This window comes from Psittacula echo (assembly GCF_963264785.1).
Source record: "Psittacula echo genome assembly, chromosome: 5".
NCBI classification, from domain to species: Eukaryota; Metazoa; Chordata; class Aves; order Psittaciformes; family Psittacidae; genus Psittacula; species Psittacula echo.
The window spans coordinates 70,294,873-70,310,257 of record NC_137739.1 but is presented as its reverse complement, the minus strand read 5'-3'; the positions used below and the strand labels follow the sequence as shown (position 1 = coordinate 70,310,257).

The following is a 15,385-nucleotide window of genomic DNA, read 5'->3' as shown; positions in this document are numbered from 1 at the left end:
ACTAACTGAAAGTCTTTATTGCATAAAAACCAGAACTCCAAATATTGCCTTTGTCTTACTGTCAGGAGAATTTCTCAACTTATCTGTTTTACAGGTTTTTTTTTTTTTTTTTTTTCCTATAATTGGTCCTTTTAACTTTTTATTATGCTTGTAGAGAGACTTTTGGCCTTGCACTTTCCAAGGGGAGGCAAAGTTGTTATCTTTTCAGATACTGTAATGTTTGGCATGATTCTAGAACAAACAAAAAGCTGGTGTTTCAAGTTAGACTGGAGAAAATTTCACAGTTTACCTGACCTTGCTAGTACCTGAGAAAGCACCACTGCATCCTTGCTTTGCAAGGATTTTGTCCTCTTTGAGCTAACTTGCTTTAAAACTACACTTGTTTGTTTGTTTGTTTCACCACCCTAATGAAGCCATGGCTTCAAGGTAATGAAGTTCTGCCTGTTCAGCTCCAAAGGTTGTGAGATTATAGATGCTTTCCTGCCACTTTTCCTGTTGGGTGAAAGAGCTGGGCTGTCTGAATTAAGAATACTTATTTTGAAAATTGCCACTGAAATCACCTTTGGGCCATCCTCAATCTCCAGGGAAAGAAGGGAAGAAATGTAAAACAGTGTAAGTCGTAACTGAAGAAGTCTTCTTTTAAAGAGACATCTGGAGGTTTCAGCTGTTGTGTCTTGGTACCTGAAATGAGAGAATGCTGTATCTGGAGTTGAAAGTTTGGTTTTCGCACATGAGTGCTGCTAATTTCTGCAGAATATAAGTTGAATTTTCTTATTTATATAAAAATTTCTGGTCCTTAAAGGATCAGTCTTCTAGAGAATGCAGCAGATGGACTGCATCTGTGCTGCTGTCTCTGAGGGACTCCCAAATCACTGCATTCTTGTCACATGTGGAGGACCCAGTTCATTGCCAATAATTATTTCCAGCATATTCAGATTCTAGTTTTTAAGTTGGAAAATACTTTTGTCAATGTTCAGTTTAATATTTGTTATCTTCCACTTAGACACTAAGCTCTTACTGTGGCAGAGGAAAGCAACTCAAGTATTGGTTGCCTCTGTACTCATTCCTCTGTCTTTGAACTGGTGGCTTCAGTGTCTCAGCTGTTTCTCATAGTCATTCAATGATGAAACAAGGGAACGCTTCAGTCCTTGGTTTTTGCTGATAATGTTGGCAGCCCTCCCAGCAGAGCTGTGAACTGGTCACTTTCTTCCTGTTGCAACTGGAGAAGTTGGGAGCACAATTGGGAGCCAGGAATGGTGGCTGAGAGGTAGGATCCAAAATATGAGGATGGCATTAAATAAAGAAGCTGGGGGTGGGAGGGGGAGAAGTATCTTGACAGAAGTGTTTCATCCCAGCAGCCAGTCATCCCTACTGACAGGTTTCAGGATCAGAGAGAAGAAAATACAGAGCATTTTCTACCAGCTCTCCAGCAGTCAAAGAAGATATCGTACATACAGGGAAATGTTTATATAGACAGTGTATCTGAAGGTGATGAAATGCTTGGGAAACAATCCAGAAAGCCTGTGCTGTGTAGAATTGTAGAATAAATTAGGGTGGAAGTACTTTGTCCAATTCCCTGCTCACCTGCTCAGTAGGTTACTGAAGCCCTACTCTGGTTGAGTGTCGGTTGCCTTTGGCAGTGGGCATGTCATACTCTCTCTAGGTTTTATTACCTTCAAAGCAAAGATTTTAATTTTCTTTTTTTTTTTCCTAATATCAGATTTTCTCTTGCTGCATCTTGCATGTGTTGCCTTTTGTTCTGTTTATGTTGTGTGTCTGAGAAAGATTTGGCTCCATATTCTCTATACCTGCTCATTAGATAAAGACAGCATTAGATTTCCGCTAAAGCCTCTCTTCTCCAGGCAGAAACAAGCCCAGCTCTCTCAGCTTTTCCTCATACATCACATGCTCCAGCCCCTCAACTATCTCAGTGGCCCTCCACTGCAACCACTCAGAGTGTACACTTAAGTGTACTTAAAAACCTAGACTTAAACATGGCTTTCCGGATGCAGCCTTGTAGGTAGTGAATAGAGGGAAATAACCACTTCTGCTGCTGGCTGCATTTCTGCTAACACAGCTCAGTACATGTTTGCAAGAGCATGCTGCTGACCCGTGCTAGACCTGTCCATGGGACTTCCTTAGCTGGTCATTCCCAGCTGTACTTGTAGCAAGGGGTTACTCTCTCAGGTGTGAGACTTGAAGAAGTTCAAAGACAGATGCAGCTCCTGTTAGCCCGGTTCTCCAGCTTGCTGAGATGCCTCTGAGTAGCAGCCTCACCTTCTGATGTATCAACTGCTCCCCTAGCTTAATGTCATCTACACACTTGCCTAGGGTGCTTTCTGCCTTGCTGTCTCATTTCTAATTGAGACAGCATTGCCCCTGAGGGATGCCTGCAGTAACTGTCTCCTTGTTGAACTTTGTACTGTTAATCACAGCCCTTTAAACTTGGCAGTCTAGCCAATTTTATGCTTACCTCCTAGGCCAGCAGGCCAAACCATTATGTCTCAACAATTTGGCTTTAAGAACACCATGGCACACCATAGCTTCAGCTTTGCTAAAGTCAAGATAAGCAGCATCCACCGCAGCGCCAGTTTCCCATTATCCTGTGTTGGTTCAGGTGCCATGTAAAGCTGTGATGGGTTAGGTGACACTTTACTCAGGGGTGCAGCTGAACGTCTGTCCACTTGGCAGTTTAACTATTTAGCCAGTGCTCTGTAAAAATTTCTCTTTGCTCAGAGTCCAGAGCAATGAGTCTTCTGATGGGTGATACAGTGACAGGTGCTCATTGATTATCTTTTTTTGTATATATAGGGTGGTGGGTGTTTTTGTGTGGTTTTCTTTTGTTTTGTTTTGTTTTTTTCTATTTTTCCCCTGGGGTTGGTGACTAAAGCCTCTTCGTGACTTGTGAAAAACCCAGATTCACTTCTGTAAGGGGAGTTAAAAGCAGAGAGGGTAATCAGGACTGAACCCTGCCTGTTCTCTTTTTGAAGCTGTTTTTTAAGCTGTGCAATCTGAAATGCAAGTATTGTAGGGCTGGGAGAAGATCAAACAAGTGGAAGCTTTTGTAGGTGAATGGCCAGGCTTTGAGGGGGGGTGTAAACCTAGTTCAGCTTTTTTCTCTCAGGTTATTTCAGTTTCTTTTTTTTTTCCTTAATGTATTTTTTTTATATCATATATGGTTATATTGTCCTAGTATGTACAGTTCTGGCACTAGAACTGTAATTCCAGTTTGCTTCCTCCTAGCTGAAGGTCCTGGTGATGGAAGTGTAGAAGTTACACCATTTTATAGAGAAGCTCAGTATTACAAGGATCAGCATTACAATGACCATCTTCTGGTCACAGAAACTGAGGCACAGGAAGGAAGGAAAATGACTCGCTCATGAAGGCAGTAGTATGATGTAGATATGTTTGTGTCCCATGTGCATCTATAGTGCTGCCTCCCACAGTGCAGGAGTCCTGTTCTACATACTACTCTCCTATTTGATTTTGCCAAGGCCCTGGAATATACTTTTCCAAGTATATTGGCTAAACCTCTTCAAGTTCTCAGTTATAATTGTGAAGAGGAGCATGTTCTGCAGGCTGACTAGCTCTGGTAGTGTACTGAGCTTGCTATCAGAATCCTAGGCTGAATTTATAAATCTCAGTGGTGGGAACAAAGTTATCATCTTTCTTGACAGCTTTGCAAATACGACACCATCAGTGAGCAGCTGTAAACACGAGACCCACAGTAGCATTCTCAGTGGTTGTTCAGAGCAGAGCTGTATTTTAGGAGCTTGCCATCAGCGCATTGCAGAACGTTACTTGAAATTACGCTGCTAGGTTACAATAAAACTACTGCAGGCTGTGTGAAATAAGTCTAAAGAGATCTTTCCCAGCATATCACGGGCAGCTTTTCTTTTCCCAGAGGTAGATGATATGTACGTCGTTACTGACTTTTTTCTTTTTTCCTTCTTTCTCTCATGAAGAATTCCAGCAGCTGAGATAAGTTTACAGCTTCTTAAAAACTGATAATGAAGCAGTCTCTGTGCTGTAAGAGAGACGTGAGATAAGTGCTTGCCATTGCTACAGCATTCAAAAGAAGATAATACAGGGATAAAAGTTTAAAATGACACTTCAGGAAAATATTCCTCATTCTCCATCTTGATTAATTCCATTTAATGAAGGTTGTTAACTTTTAAGAATGTGAGAAATGCAATTTTCAAGTAAATTAACTTCAGTGTGTTCACTAACTGATGCAGTGCAACATTGTCTTCAGATGCTTTGGGAGTTCTTACTTAAGTAAAGGAAATATTGACAGTAATGCCAACAGAATTGCAGAATCCCTGACAAGTGAAGAATTGCAGCAGATTGCTTATTGAAGACCTGAGTTTTCAGTAAGATATCAGTGTGTGAATTCTGACCCCTTCCTACCCTCTTTTTCCCTCACGCGCCTCACCTCAATAAAGGGTTTTCATTTTGCTTCTTAAGAATTCCCTCATGAAGATGAGTAACCAGTAAACAAGGAATTGATGCTTGCTTTATAATTTTAACACTGAGAAGTGAGTGATAAGTGTATTTACAACATGCTTTTAGAGCAAATTCATGCAAAATCGAATTAAATATTAAACTGAATAAAGGATTTTAAAGTTGTTTTAACAGCTTCTTAGCTATGTGTTTTGGATAATAGAGGCATGAAAATTAGGACTGGCATACTTGAAAGGGTGGACTCAATCTGTGATACATTGCATTTCTTTTTATTATAAGGAGCTCAGGATGTAACTTAGCTCTTAAGCCCTTTTGCATATTTTGCGTGAAGGGACAAATTTCTATGTTGGTTTGCATATCATAAACTCACTAGTTAGAGCAGGACGTTGCATTAGGATGGGGTATAGCTTGGGTCTTTCAAAGGCAAGGAGATGGTCTGAAAAACAGTTGTTGACTGTAAAGTTAGTTACCTACTGGGACATTATGGCTGAAATACATTTGAAAGCTTGTTTCTCGACCCTTTGGAGAGACTTGAGAACCCCAGAGTCAGATGTGTATTACGACAATAAGGTAATCGGAAGATTTCACAGCATTTTACCAAGAATGGAGAAACTTAAAAACATAGTGAAGAATGATTAAATGTTTTTTTGTGTGGCATTGGCAAAAATGGAAACAGAAACCTAGTGTCGTAAGGCACAGCCTGGAGTCCCTCTGGGCTATGCTTTTCAATTTCTTGGGAAAAACTGATTCCCAAAGGGAAGCATATATTTCCTGCCCTTTCATATAGATAAAATACAGCCACAGGCATTGATACACTTTGTGTTTTCCCTGCTCAATAGATCATCTCAAAGATTTATTCTCGTAATGGAACTCTGAAAAGTTAGTTACCTTCAAATCTGAGATATGTCATCTCTCTTCCATGCCAGTAGACTCCTCCCTCCACCTGCTGTATTATACTTGTTTAAGGACCAAATTTAATCTTTTTCTGGGGGCAGTTCTTTACAAAACATAAATTTGTTTTAAAATACAGTATATTATGCCCTTGAAAGGGAATGTGTCATCTTGAGAATTGTATCCATTTCAAAGTATGATGCATCACTTGTCTCTAGCCCTGAAAGGTTTTTAAAATTGGTGTTTGATATTTCTAAAGTTTAAAAAGCTGTTGCAGTTCTTTTCTCTTTTTATTGTCTTCTTTTTTATTTTCTTTTTCTTTTTCTTTTTTTCTTTTTTTTTTTTTTTTTTTTTAATTCTTCTTGAGCCTTGTTCAGTTGGCCTCTCAGGGATTAAAGGTATTTTCTTGCCCTGCCAGTGACAGCTAAGGGTAATACCTCTTTTGAGCGTGGCTGTGAAGTGGAAGTGAAGACATGACTGCATATTGTGTCATGTCCACAGGTTGGTAAATTCAAACATGCTAACTCAGTTGCTTCTGTTACGATATCCCAAGATACCTGGAAAGCTGTCCAAGGAGGTAATGGACCTCCCATACTACTAAATAACTAGTCTCTAGTTATCTAGTCCATACTGCTAAATAAACCTGCCTTGAACAGTCTTGCAGTGGTACTCTAAAACATAGCCTGTGCAAGATGAATTGTTCTACATTTGGTAAAATGCTTTATTACCTCATAATAATATAATAATAACTCATTTGGGATGAGTTCCTATTTATGTATCATCAAACAGGCCCAGGTTAGAAAATGCAACTTTCTTTTATGAAAATAAAATTCTGTATACCTTTTTGCTGGTATGATGCATGTAGGTTTCTTCTACAGTGAACATGCAGAAATTCTTTTTTTATGTTTAGAGTAGGCATTTCTTAAAGCATGGCTTTTTTCTATGCAGGATTTTTCTATGCAATGAATGCAGTACATCAGTTTAGATCCATGTTTTCCTATTAATTTATTGAAAATGACTAAACTTGGCTACTTTGAGGAGTTCAACCAGTGTAAAAGTGGTGTGTTGTCCTGACTTCCAAGCACTGCTGATGAACTAGTCCAAAGCACCCAGTTTTCAGCTCCATGTTGTGTTTAAGCTTGCCAATTACTGTAATGCCTTTAATCAAACTTGCTTTGTTTACTACAAGACTAGCAATTAACAGTTTGGTAGCATTTGTGGAAGTTTTGCTCAGCCCTTGCCCCAGGAGAGAGCCAGCTACATCCATGAATCCATTACACCCAATATTTTCCTACAGAGTGCTGTAGGTGTGAGGGTGGGTGGGAATGTACAGATCTTTCCCGCCTGCAGAGGTGAGGTTTTCTCATCGACAGGAATACACCATTAGGGAACAGATACTCCTGTAGTGCCCGCTGTCTGAAGGCAAGGGTTCTCTTGTGCATGGCGGTGAGTATCCAGTTCAAGGTAAAAAAAGGTTTCTACAGGTATGTGCCTTACAGGCATCTGATTCTGTATCAGCTTTATTCTGTCATTGTGTAATGTGACATATGCTGATATGAATCTCTTAAAGGCCTTTGAGAAGGTGAAATTTAACACCTGGTTATTGTACTTCCCACCAAAGGCCTCAGAATAGCAGGGATGCAATTCATTTTCTTTGTTTTTCTCAAAACAAAGGCTCTAGTGTCAAACTTTCTAATGAGTGGCACTGTTTTGCATGTAAGATATTAGATAATGCCTGTGCATGGATAAATCAAGTTCACTGATACTGGCAGGACAGCAGCATCTGAGTTTCTGTGTGAATTCTTGCCATGTCCCAGTGCTGGGTACAGCAGCTGCTGTGCTCCCTCCTAGCAAAGGTCTGTTGAGACAATTCTCTGAGGAGCACTTCATACCAATGCATTAGCATGAAAGCAGAGATGTAGAGCTTACCTTCTATCATGGAAAAACATAAAACATTCTGTATCTACAGAATTTGGTTTTGTTCTGGCTTAATTGAGCATTATAATGCTACTTTTTGAAAGGATAGCTGGGTGTTTACTGTGGTAAACCAGAGCTGTACTGTGATGAACTTTCACACAGGAACCATGTATGTACTTGAAACAAGGGAAGTGTTACCAGTTTTATAAGATTTTGGCTTACTATAAAGCAGTTATTCTGCAGGCTTTGGTCCTTATTTATTTATTTTAAGGTTTCTCTTTCAGATAAGGTAGGTCTTTGTGTTTGGAAACCAACTAGGGAGAACTCTGCAAACAGTGTTACTTTGAAGAGGAATTTGAGAAGGTGGGATGAGTGACTGAGAGATTGTCTCAGGCTCTAGTTTTGATGAATGCTTTAAGCCAGTATGAGTTGGCATGGCTTCAGAAAGTCGTCTTGCTTTGTCCTTGCCTGCTCAGTCCTCCCCCAGCCTGTCCCTTGCCTTCTATCAGCCAAGGTGTTTGTACAGTTGCATGTGAAGTGGGGAGTTAATCCAGTTGAAAACAGGGACATAAAAAAAGAAAAGAAAAAAAATATTTATTTTAGAATTTAGACAGTTCTCTAGGCTGGTTTGCTATATTGCTGCACAAATAGCAGCCCAGGAATGGGGCTAGTAATGGGCAGGAATCAAGCCAGTTCAGGGCTGAGATTATTCTGGTTTATTTGTTTGTTTTGCATGGGTTGTTTGTTGTTGTTTTGTTGTGGTTTTGGTTGGTGGTGTGTTTTGTATTCCCTTTCCCCCCCCTATCTGGAGTTTTCTGAAAAGCAGAGTGCCAGGCTCATGACAGTGCTGGTTTTCCTTTGCCACTTGTAAGCCGACAGTGATTTTTCTCTGCTTCTGGTTTCTCTCTCTAATCAGCTGCTTCACATTTCCGAATGTGTGTGCTGCTGCCATGCTGAACACCCAGTTGTCATCTCAGAATAGTTCTTGCAGATTTGTACCTCTGAGTTTTGTGAAACTTTTCTTTCACTGTTGGTACAAGTCATAACACTTACAGACTTTGTACATAGGGAAAAGAGAGAACTGAACTCCTTTACATTTAGTTAAATCTTTGCTCTTGGTGTCCTCCTTTACACCTGCATTTTTTTCATGCCCAGTTTGCTATCAAATGGTCATTCTGGGCAGATTTTTTGACTGTGCAATTTCATACCTGTGTTTGCACTCTTCAGAGACAGGATGTTTTCTGCAGTGATTTTACTCTGGTTTCTTTTTCCTTTTCAGCTTTAGCTTTGCTCCTTTCCTGGTGCCTCTCTCCCCATTCTTGTCTGCCAGCCCTGCTCTTCTTTTAAGTTCTTCCTTAAACCTTGCTTATCCTAGCAACCTCTTGTTTTCCCTCACCAGTGCTCGTTCAATTTACTGTTCAGGGGACAGGGTCTTTCATTCTTGTTTGGAGACTTTTGTTGTTTGAACATAGCCAACTGTTATTTAGACACGGTCACATCATCCCGGTTGAAGATTAACCTTATGTCTCAAAAACTTTTAAATTAATATTTACATTTTCATTCTATGCTCAAATTTTCTTTTCCCAAAGCAAATATACTAACTAGATTATTCTTTCAGTAGCTTAGTACAAATATTCTTTGCATATTTGATCTATCTTGATATACTAAATAATTGCAAGTTAACTGTACAAGCGTTTTGGGAAGAAAAAAATGTATTTTTTTTTTACTTTTTTTTGGTTGTGTTTGGCTGTGTTAAATTTACATGCGAGTATGTAAATACTTTGCAATATCCCATAAAGCAGATTATTTACTTGAAGTCAGTAACACTAGGAGTACAGCCTAGCCCCAGTCCTTTGAAGACTGTACTCTCTAAGGGCAGCATTTTCAGAAGTGCTGAGCACTCGCTGCATATTCAGCTATATTCAGCTGGCATGCTTTTGAAAATGTACCTCTAAATGGGAATGCCTCTGAACGCAATTATGAAGAAAAGCTACAGCATTAATTTAGTAAAGGCTGAACTGTATGTGCACTGGGGAGTCTGAAGGCTAACGTAGCTTTCAGGGTTGGATCCGTCCTGTCTAACCAGCTATGGCGCCAGTCAACAGCCCAGGTGCCCTAGACTGCAGTCTACAGTCACTGGAGATAGAAGAGAGGAGAACATGGATCAAAGGTTAATTCAGAACTTAAGTGAACCAAAACACAGCATTTCTAACCCTTTCAGTTAATGCAATGAAATCAGGTAGGCTGAATGCAGCCCAGAATGCCTGTCTCACTTTTAATAATCTGCCTAAGTGGTTGTACAATGCTGAATGCCCCATTCCTGGCAGTGTTCAAGGCCAGGTTGGATGGGGCTTTGAGCATCCTGATCTAGTGGAAGGTGTCCCTGCCCATGGCAGGGAGGTTGGGACAAGATGATCTTTAAGGTCCCTTCCAACCCAAACTATTCTATGACTCTGTGAATTACTGCTGAAAACTTAAGTATGAAGATGGTGACAGTGGACATGCTGAAAGGGAACTACTAGAGAAACATCCCGATTTACATGGGGAAGAAGTGTGGCACTGCCTTTTGTCCTTAGCTGGGGATTTTAGAATACAGAATATGGAAAAAAGTAGCTTTAGGAAGTTTTAGGCATGCAGCTGTGTGCAAAAGAGGATGGACCAAAATCCATTTTTTTTACTTAATCATGCATTAATGTACACATAAATGAAGGTGGCTTTTTATAAAATTGGCATTTGTGCTTACCAGCTTGGTTTGTTAAATGCTGGTTTCTTTTTTATATACGCGAGTGCGGCTTGTGCTGTGTGGACTGTGTACAGACAAAATTGCAAACTTAAGAGACTTTGGCTCTGTAGGATTTCAGCCTCAAGGCAAAGCTTTTGTTAAATGAATTTGCTACAAAAGAGTTGGTTTTGGTTTTTATTTTCTAATCATTTTAGTTCAGTGTTGCTGGGAAGAGAAGTGTTTACTTTAAACAATTAGTGCCGTCAGTTTTAGTTAATCGCTAATTAAAATGGTTTGTAAGTTTGTAAAGCAGCAGAGAGATAATCATAATAAGTCATAATCAGAAGTCACTTGGTGTATGAAAATATGGAAAGGGACGTTTGTGAATTGAGTGTTGATCTGCAAGGGGGAAAACTGGGTTCAGGGCCAGCCAAATGCTGTCACTAGTTTTTCACCCTGATATCACTCCACTTCTATGTCCACCCTCCCTTTTGTCTTATCTCTGTGTGTTTGTTATTGTAAGTGCTTCTGGGAAATTTCCATCTCTTATGTAGCTTATACAGAGCCCTAATGTTGAAATTGCAATATTTTGTTTCATTTAGGACTTGAAAAAAAATTGTTTTAATATGCAGAAATTGGTTTTGCTTTTCAGTCAGCTTTCCTATTAAGCTTTGCTTTTTTGTTTGCAGCCAGCTGGTTTGCTCTTGTTGAGTACAGAGTGTGACTTTATGCTTAAATATTTTATATATTTAATGGCTCTGCTTTTTGCGTTAGAAACAGAAAGCATTTTTTGTTCAACTGTAAAAAGGTGACGCTTCATTAGTGAACAGCATGGCTCTTAAAGATGTCAAATTTCTGCTGAGTGCTTGTAGTCAAGATTCCTTGGCATTAGTCCTCTTTCTGGTGTATGGCTGATTTTGTAGTAAGCTTGTAAAAAAAAAACAAAAACCCAAAACAAATCATACCAAAACCATTTTGAGGGTAACTGAGGAAAACTAACTGACATAAATACTAGACTGTCTTCTTGGTGCTGCTTACATGTGCCTGTATCTCCCAGACAGGACATGCTACGTGGTGGAAGAATTCTGACATAGTACCATGAAATAATTTACAACTCTCAGGAAGCCTTCAAATATTATCAGACATTTAAATCAGGATTTATATATTTATTTATTAGGATGGGGAATGACTCTGTTGTTAATGACAGTTGTTATTTTAAAAGCATCTTCCACAATTTACTCCTGCATCTCTATATTTGCAAATATACTGGCAAATATATTTGCAAATGGCAGTTTTGCCTCCTGCTAAATGTTAATACTGAAAGCCAAGGGGCTTCGTATAAGTACTTTAGGGCTGCTGGAATATGTAAAATGTAGGTCTATGTGAAATACAAATGCATGCTTGTTTTGGTATTTTGGGATTTAAGTTTCCAGTACTATTCATTTCATCATGAACATTTGTTTCTTCTGTTGCTGAGAATGAGGCCATTATTGCGGTGATTCATAGTGCTCTCACATTATCCACAGATTACCAGATTATAAAGGCAGAAAGGGAGTGTTCTGGCCACTCAGTCTGACCTTTTGCATCACGTTGGTCAAAGGATTCCCTTGAATTAAATCTTTTGAAGTAAAGCCTTTAGACTCTTCTCATTTTGATTTAAAAGTTTCTAGTGATGGACAGTCATTGCATACCTTGGTGAAATCAGTTAAAGAATGAACAGCAAAGGGAAAGCAGTTGAAACTGTTCATGCTTCTTTTTTTTGCCCCCCTTTTTTTTTTTTAATTGGGCACATTTATAGTCTAAGTCTCCTTGTGTTTATGCCCTGTTATTTTGTATGTGTATATCTGTAATATCAGTAGCTTTCTATCCCTTTGAGAGAACTTTTCCATGTGCTAGCAGTCTCTCTATGTGAAGTTATCACTGTTTTCTTTCAGCCTCAAAGAAAACATTTATCTTACGATTGTATAATTTTTGAATACATATTAGGTATTATCTGCTGGTTTCAGCTGTTGTTGTATGTTCTTCTGAACTGTTCCAACTCTGAAAAAGAGTTTGAAAACAACTGCCTGTTTTTAAAACTACTTCCTGCTGATAATTGTGCTCACAATATTCACAGTAAAGGCCAACCCATTGCTACTGCATGACTCAAATTTCCCTTTTGCTTTTGCTTTGCTGTAGCAGCTACATGCCTAATCAGGGAGAGAGATTGCTGGAGGCTACCTTAAATAAAGTCCAGAAATGTCACATTTTTAATGTGACCTTTGCTTACAATTTCAGTGGACACTTGAACCAACTTCTCTAAGAAGCAAAGCAAATGTATGTTAAAACATGTATAGTGTAGCTCTAAATTGCTTCAGAGTTGCCTGAACCCTGCAAGTGAATTTCCCAGCTTCTTAGCTCTAATCTCATGTCATTGTAAATGCATACAATACTGTTTCTTGTGGCTTGGACAAAGAGGTGCTTTTTCTTACAGTAATAAAGCCTGAGCACTTGTAATGCGTTAAGTTTAGGTCTTCCACTGAAGTGTTTTTAATGGTTTGAGGAGGATGGAGAATTCTTTGGTATACAGATTTTGTGGCTGTAACTGAAATGCCTAGGTTAGAAAAGTAGTTCTCTGGCTCACCTAAGATCTGAGTTAGCATTTGGCAGTGATGTTCTTTCTAACTCATCCTCAGTCTCCAGTGACAGCAGGCAGACTGTAGGACGACTCAGCTGCTCAGTTTGGTGCCCCAGCAACCTCCAAGCTCCTTCTGGTGTGTGTGGTGGTGTTTCTTTTTTCTTTTTTTCTCACCTCTTAAAATGTAATGAAATCTATCAGATGTGAGTGGTAATTTTAGTTTATCTCAAGTGGTGAAGGTATCCCAGGGTAGACATAGATTAACCTGACACTTCAGGTCAGTAGAGAGCTAGGAACATTTTCAGACCTAGAATATTTCTGTATTCCACTCTTGTGAGACCACATCCACAGTACTGCGTTCAGTAAAAGGGACGTGGACCTCTTGGAGCAGGTCCAGAGTTGGCTGCAAAGATGATCAGAGAGCTGGAGCATTTCTGTTATGGAGATAGGCTGAGAGAGTTGAACTTGTTCAGCCTGGAGAAGAGAAGGCTCTTGGGAGACCTTCGGGCAGCCTCCAGTGCCTGAAGGGGCCGACAAGAAAGCTGGTGGGAGACTTTTTACAAATGTAGTGATAGGACAAGGTAGAAAGGCTTAAGCTGAAAGAGGGGAGATTTAGATCAGATACTAGGAAGTTCTTTACTGTGAGGGTGGTGAGGCATTGGAACAGGTTGCCCAGAGAAGCTGTGGATGCTCCATCCCTGGCAGTGTTCAAGGCCAGGTTGTATGGGTCTTTGAGCAGCCTGATGTAGTGGAGGGTGTCTCTGCCCATGGCCAGGGGGTTGGAACAAGATGATCTTTAAGGTACCTCCAAACCTAAGTCATACTGTGATGTCTCAAGCATAAAACTGGTGTGGTGGGTGATTTTTTTCCCTAGCATTTTCCTAACATTTTTTTTTAACTAGCATTTTTTTCCTGGCTTAGGAGACTCATAATACCTTATGTTTTTAAGTGAAGTTTAATGAGAGTATTCTATCTTGATGCAGTTACTGGTTTTTTTTGTTATCATTGGGTCTTTCTTAGGCTGCTTTGTATGGTGAGCATTGTAAGTCACACAAGATGTTGGCCTGTTCTTTGAGACCATGGCTTCACATGGACAACTTGTGTAGTAAATGCAGCAGGTGCTGGCAGGATTTTTTGGGGAGCTGAACTGTTAGCTTGGTTTGATGAGCTGACAATTATTATGGTTCCTTGGCAACTGGGTTGTTAAGTCTTTCCATTTTTCTCCTTTCTCACTACTTTGACAAAAAAGTTGCATCAAATTCAATATTGCTGTGTTTAAATTTAAGCTGTATATTTTACAGATTGGTTTTGTTAACAATTTCCTTACTGTCTTAAAATTTAAGATTACTTTAATGTCGTGCATAATACTATCTATAATAGATTTTGGATTTTTTCAGAGACATGTTGAGTTTTCAGCTAAATAAATATCCAGTTATGCTGTGTTTTCTTAATGCTAAAATTGGCTTTCACCAAATAACAACATAAGTTATTGGATATTATAACAGATTTTGAGTTCTAAATTCATACAATTTCAAATGCAAACCAAGGATAGGAATGCTCAAGGATAAAAATTCTTAACAAGGCAAATGTTTATGTATAAACTGATTACATTATCTGAATTATTCTTCCATGGCTAATAATACTTAGAAGAAAGTGTGCTTTATTACTCTGGCATACTTTAAGAACATCATACGCTAATACTTGCATTACCATGATGTACCAAACTATACTGACGTCCCTGTAGTTTTTTATTACTGGATTTCTCAACACATTGCTGCATACACAAATGCACACACACACCCACGTACATATTTTATTTGCCTGCCTCACTCTCCTTCTCTCACACTTTGACACTCCTTTTATTGGTAAAACCGGAACCATTTACAACATGTAAACCACACCTGAGTAGCTGATAGGAGATCCAGCGTATGTTCCTTACCTTGATTGTAGTGAGAAGACTACCTTTGCACCTTAAGCTTAATGGTTCTTGCTTTTTTTCTTTCTAGATATTGTCAAGATAATGTTTTTATCAGTGTGCTTGCTTTCAGCAATCTAATGGAAACCTGTAGTGGTTTTGGCTTGGTTTTAGCTATTACGAGTTCCAAGGATGCCTATAACGCGTAGTAGATGGTGACCTAATATTTTTGCAGTAGTGTAGGATATGATAGGCAGAGTGAAAACTCATAGGTAACAGCTGATTTTCTTGGTCAGAGAAGTGAGCAGCCAAAGCTGCTTTCTTTTCCCAGTTCTTTGACAGGTCCTCTTCTGTGAGGACAACAGAAACTTATTGCAGGTTTCTTATTTTGCTCTTCCATCTGTTTTTCTGGGAGGTGGCATAGGAGACTTATAATACTTTATGTTCTTAAATGAAGTGTAATAAGAGTATTCTATCTTGATGCACTTATTTGGTTTATTGTTATCATTGGGTCTTTCTTAGGCTGCCTTGTATGGTGAGCATTTTAAGTCACACAAGGTGTTGGCTTGTTCTTTGAGACCATCACTTCACATGGACAGCTTGTGTAGTAAATGCAGCAGGTGCTGGCAGGATTTTTTGGGGGGCTGAGCTGTTAGCTGGGTGCTCTCTGTTAGCAGAAGTGGTGCATCGAAGTACCTAATCCGTATTTGGTTTTTTGACAGTTAAGCCTGGGTTTATTGCTTCCTTTTTGGGGTTGCTAATGAAATTAAGAAACAGTATCACATTCAACAAGCGTGTATATTCCTTGACTTCCTCACAGACATGTTACTTGACCTCAGTGACCTTCTTCAGGTAAGGT

The 15,385-nt window shown here is 39.3% G+C and overlaps 1 protein-coding gene across 1 annotated transcript in view; it reads left to right on the top strand.

Annotated features, from left to right (window-relative positions):
- The window catches only part of BRF1 (BRF1 general transcription factor IIIB subunit), a gene marked incomplete at its 3' end in the record, with an annotated part of 179,077 nt that overhangs the window by 59,847 nt on the left and 103,845 nt on the right, over nt 1-15,385 (top strand). Inside the window, exon 4 of the mRNA XM_080617127.1 lies at nt 15,347-15,378. Within this exon, the coding sequence (XP_080473253.1) occupies nt 15,347-15,378 (32 nt within the window). The remainder of the gene's footprint in view (nt 1-15,346; nt 15,379-15,385) is intronic.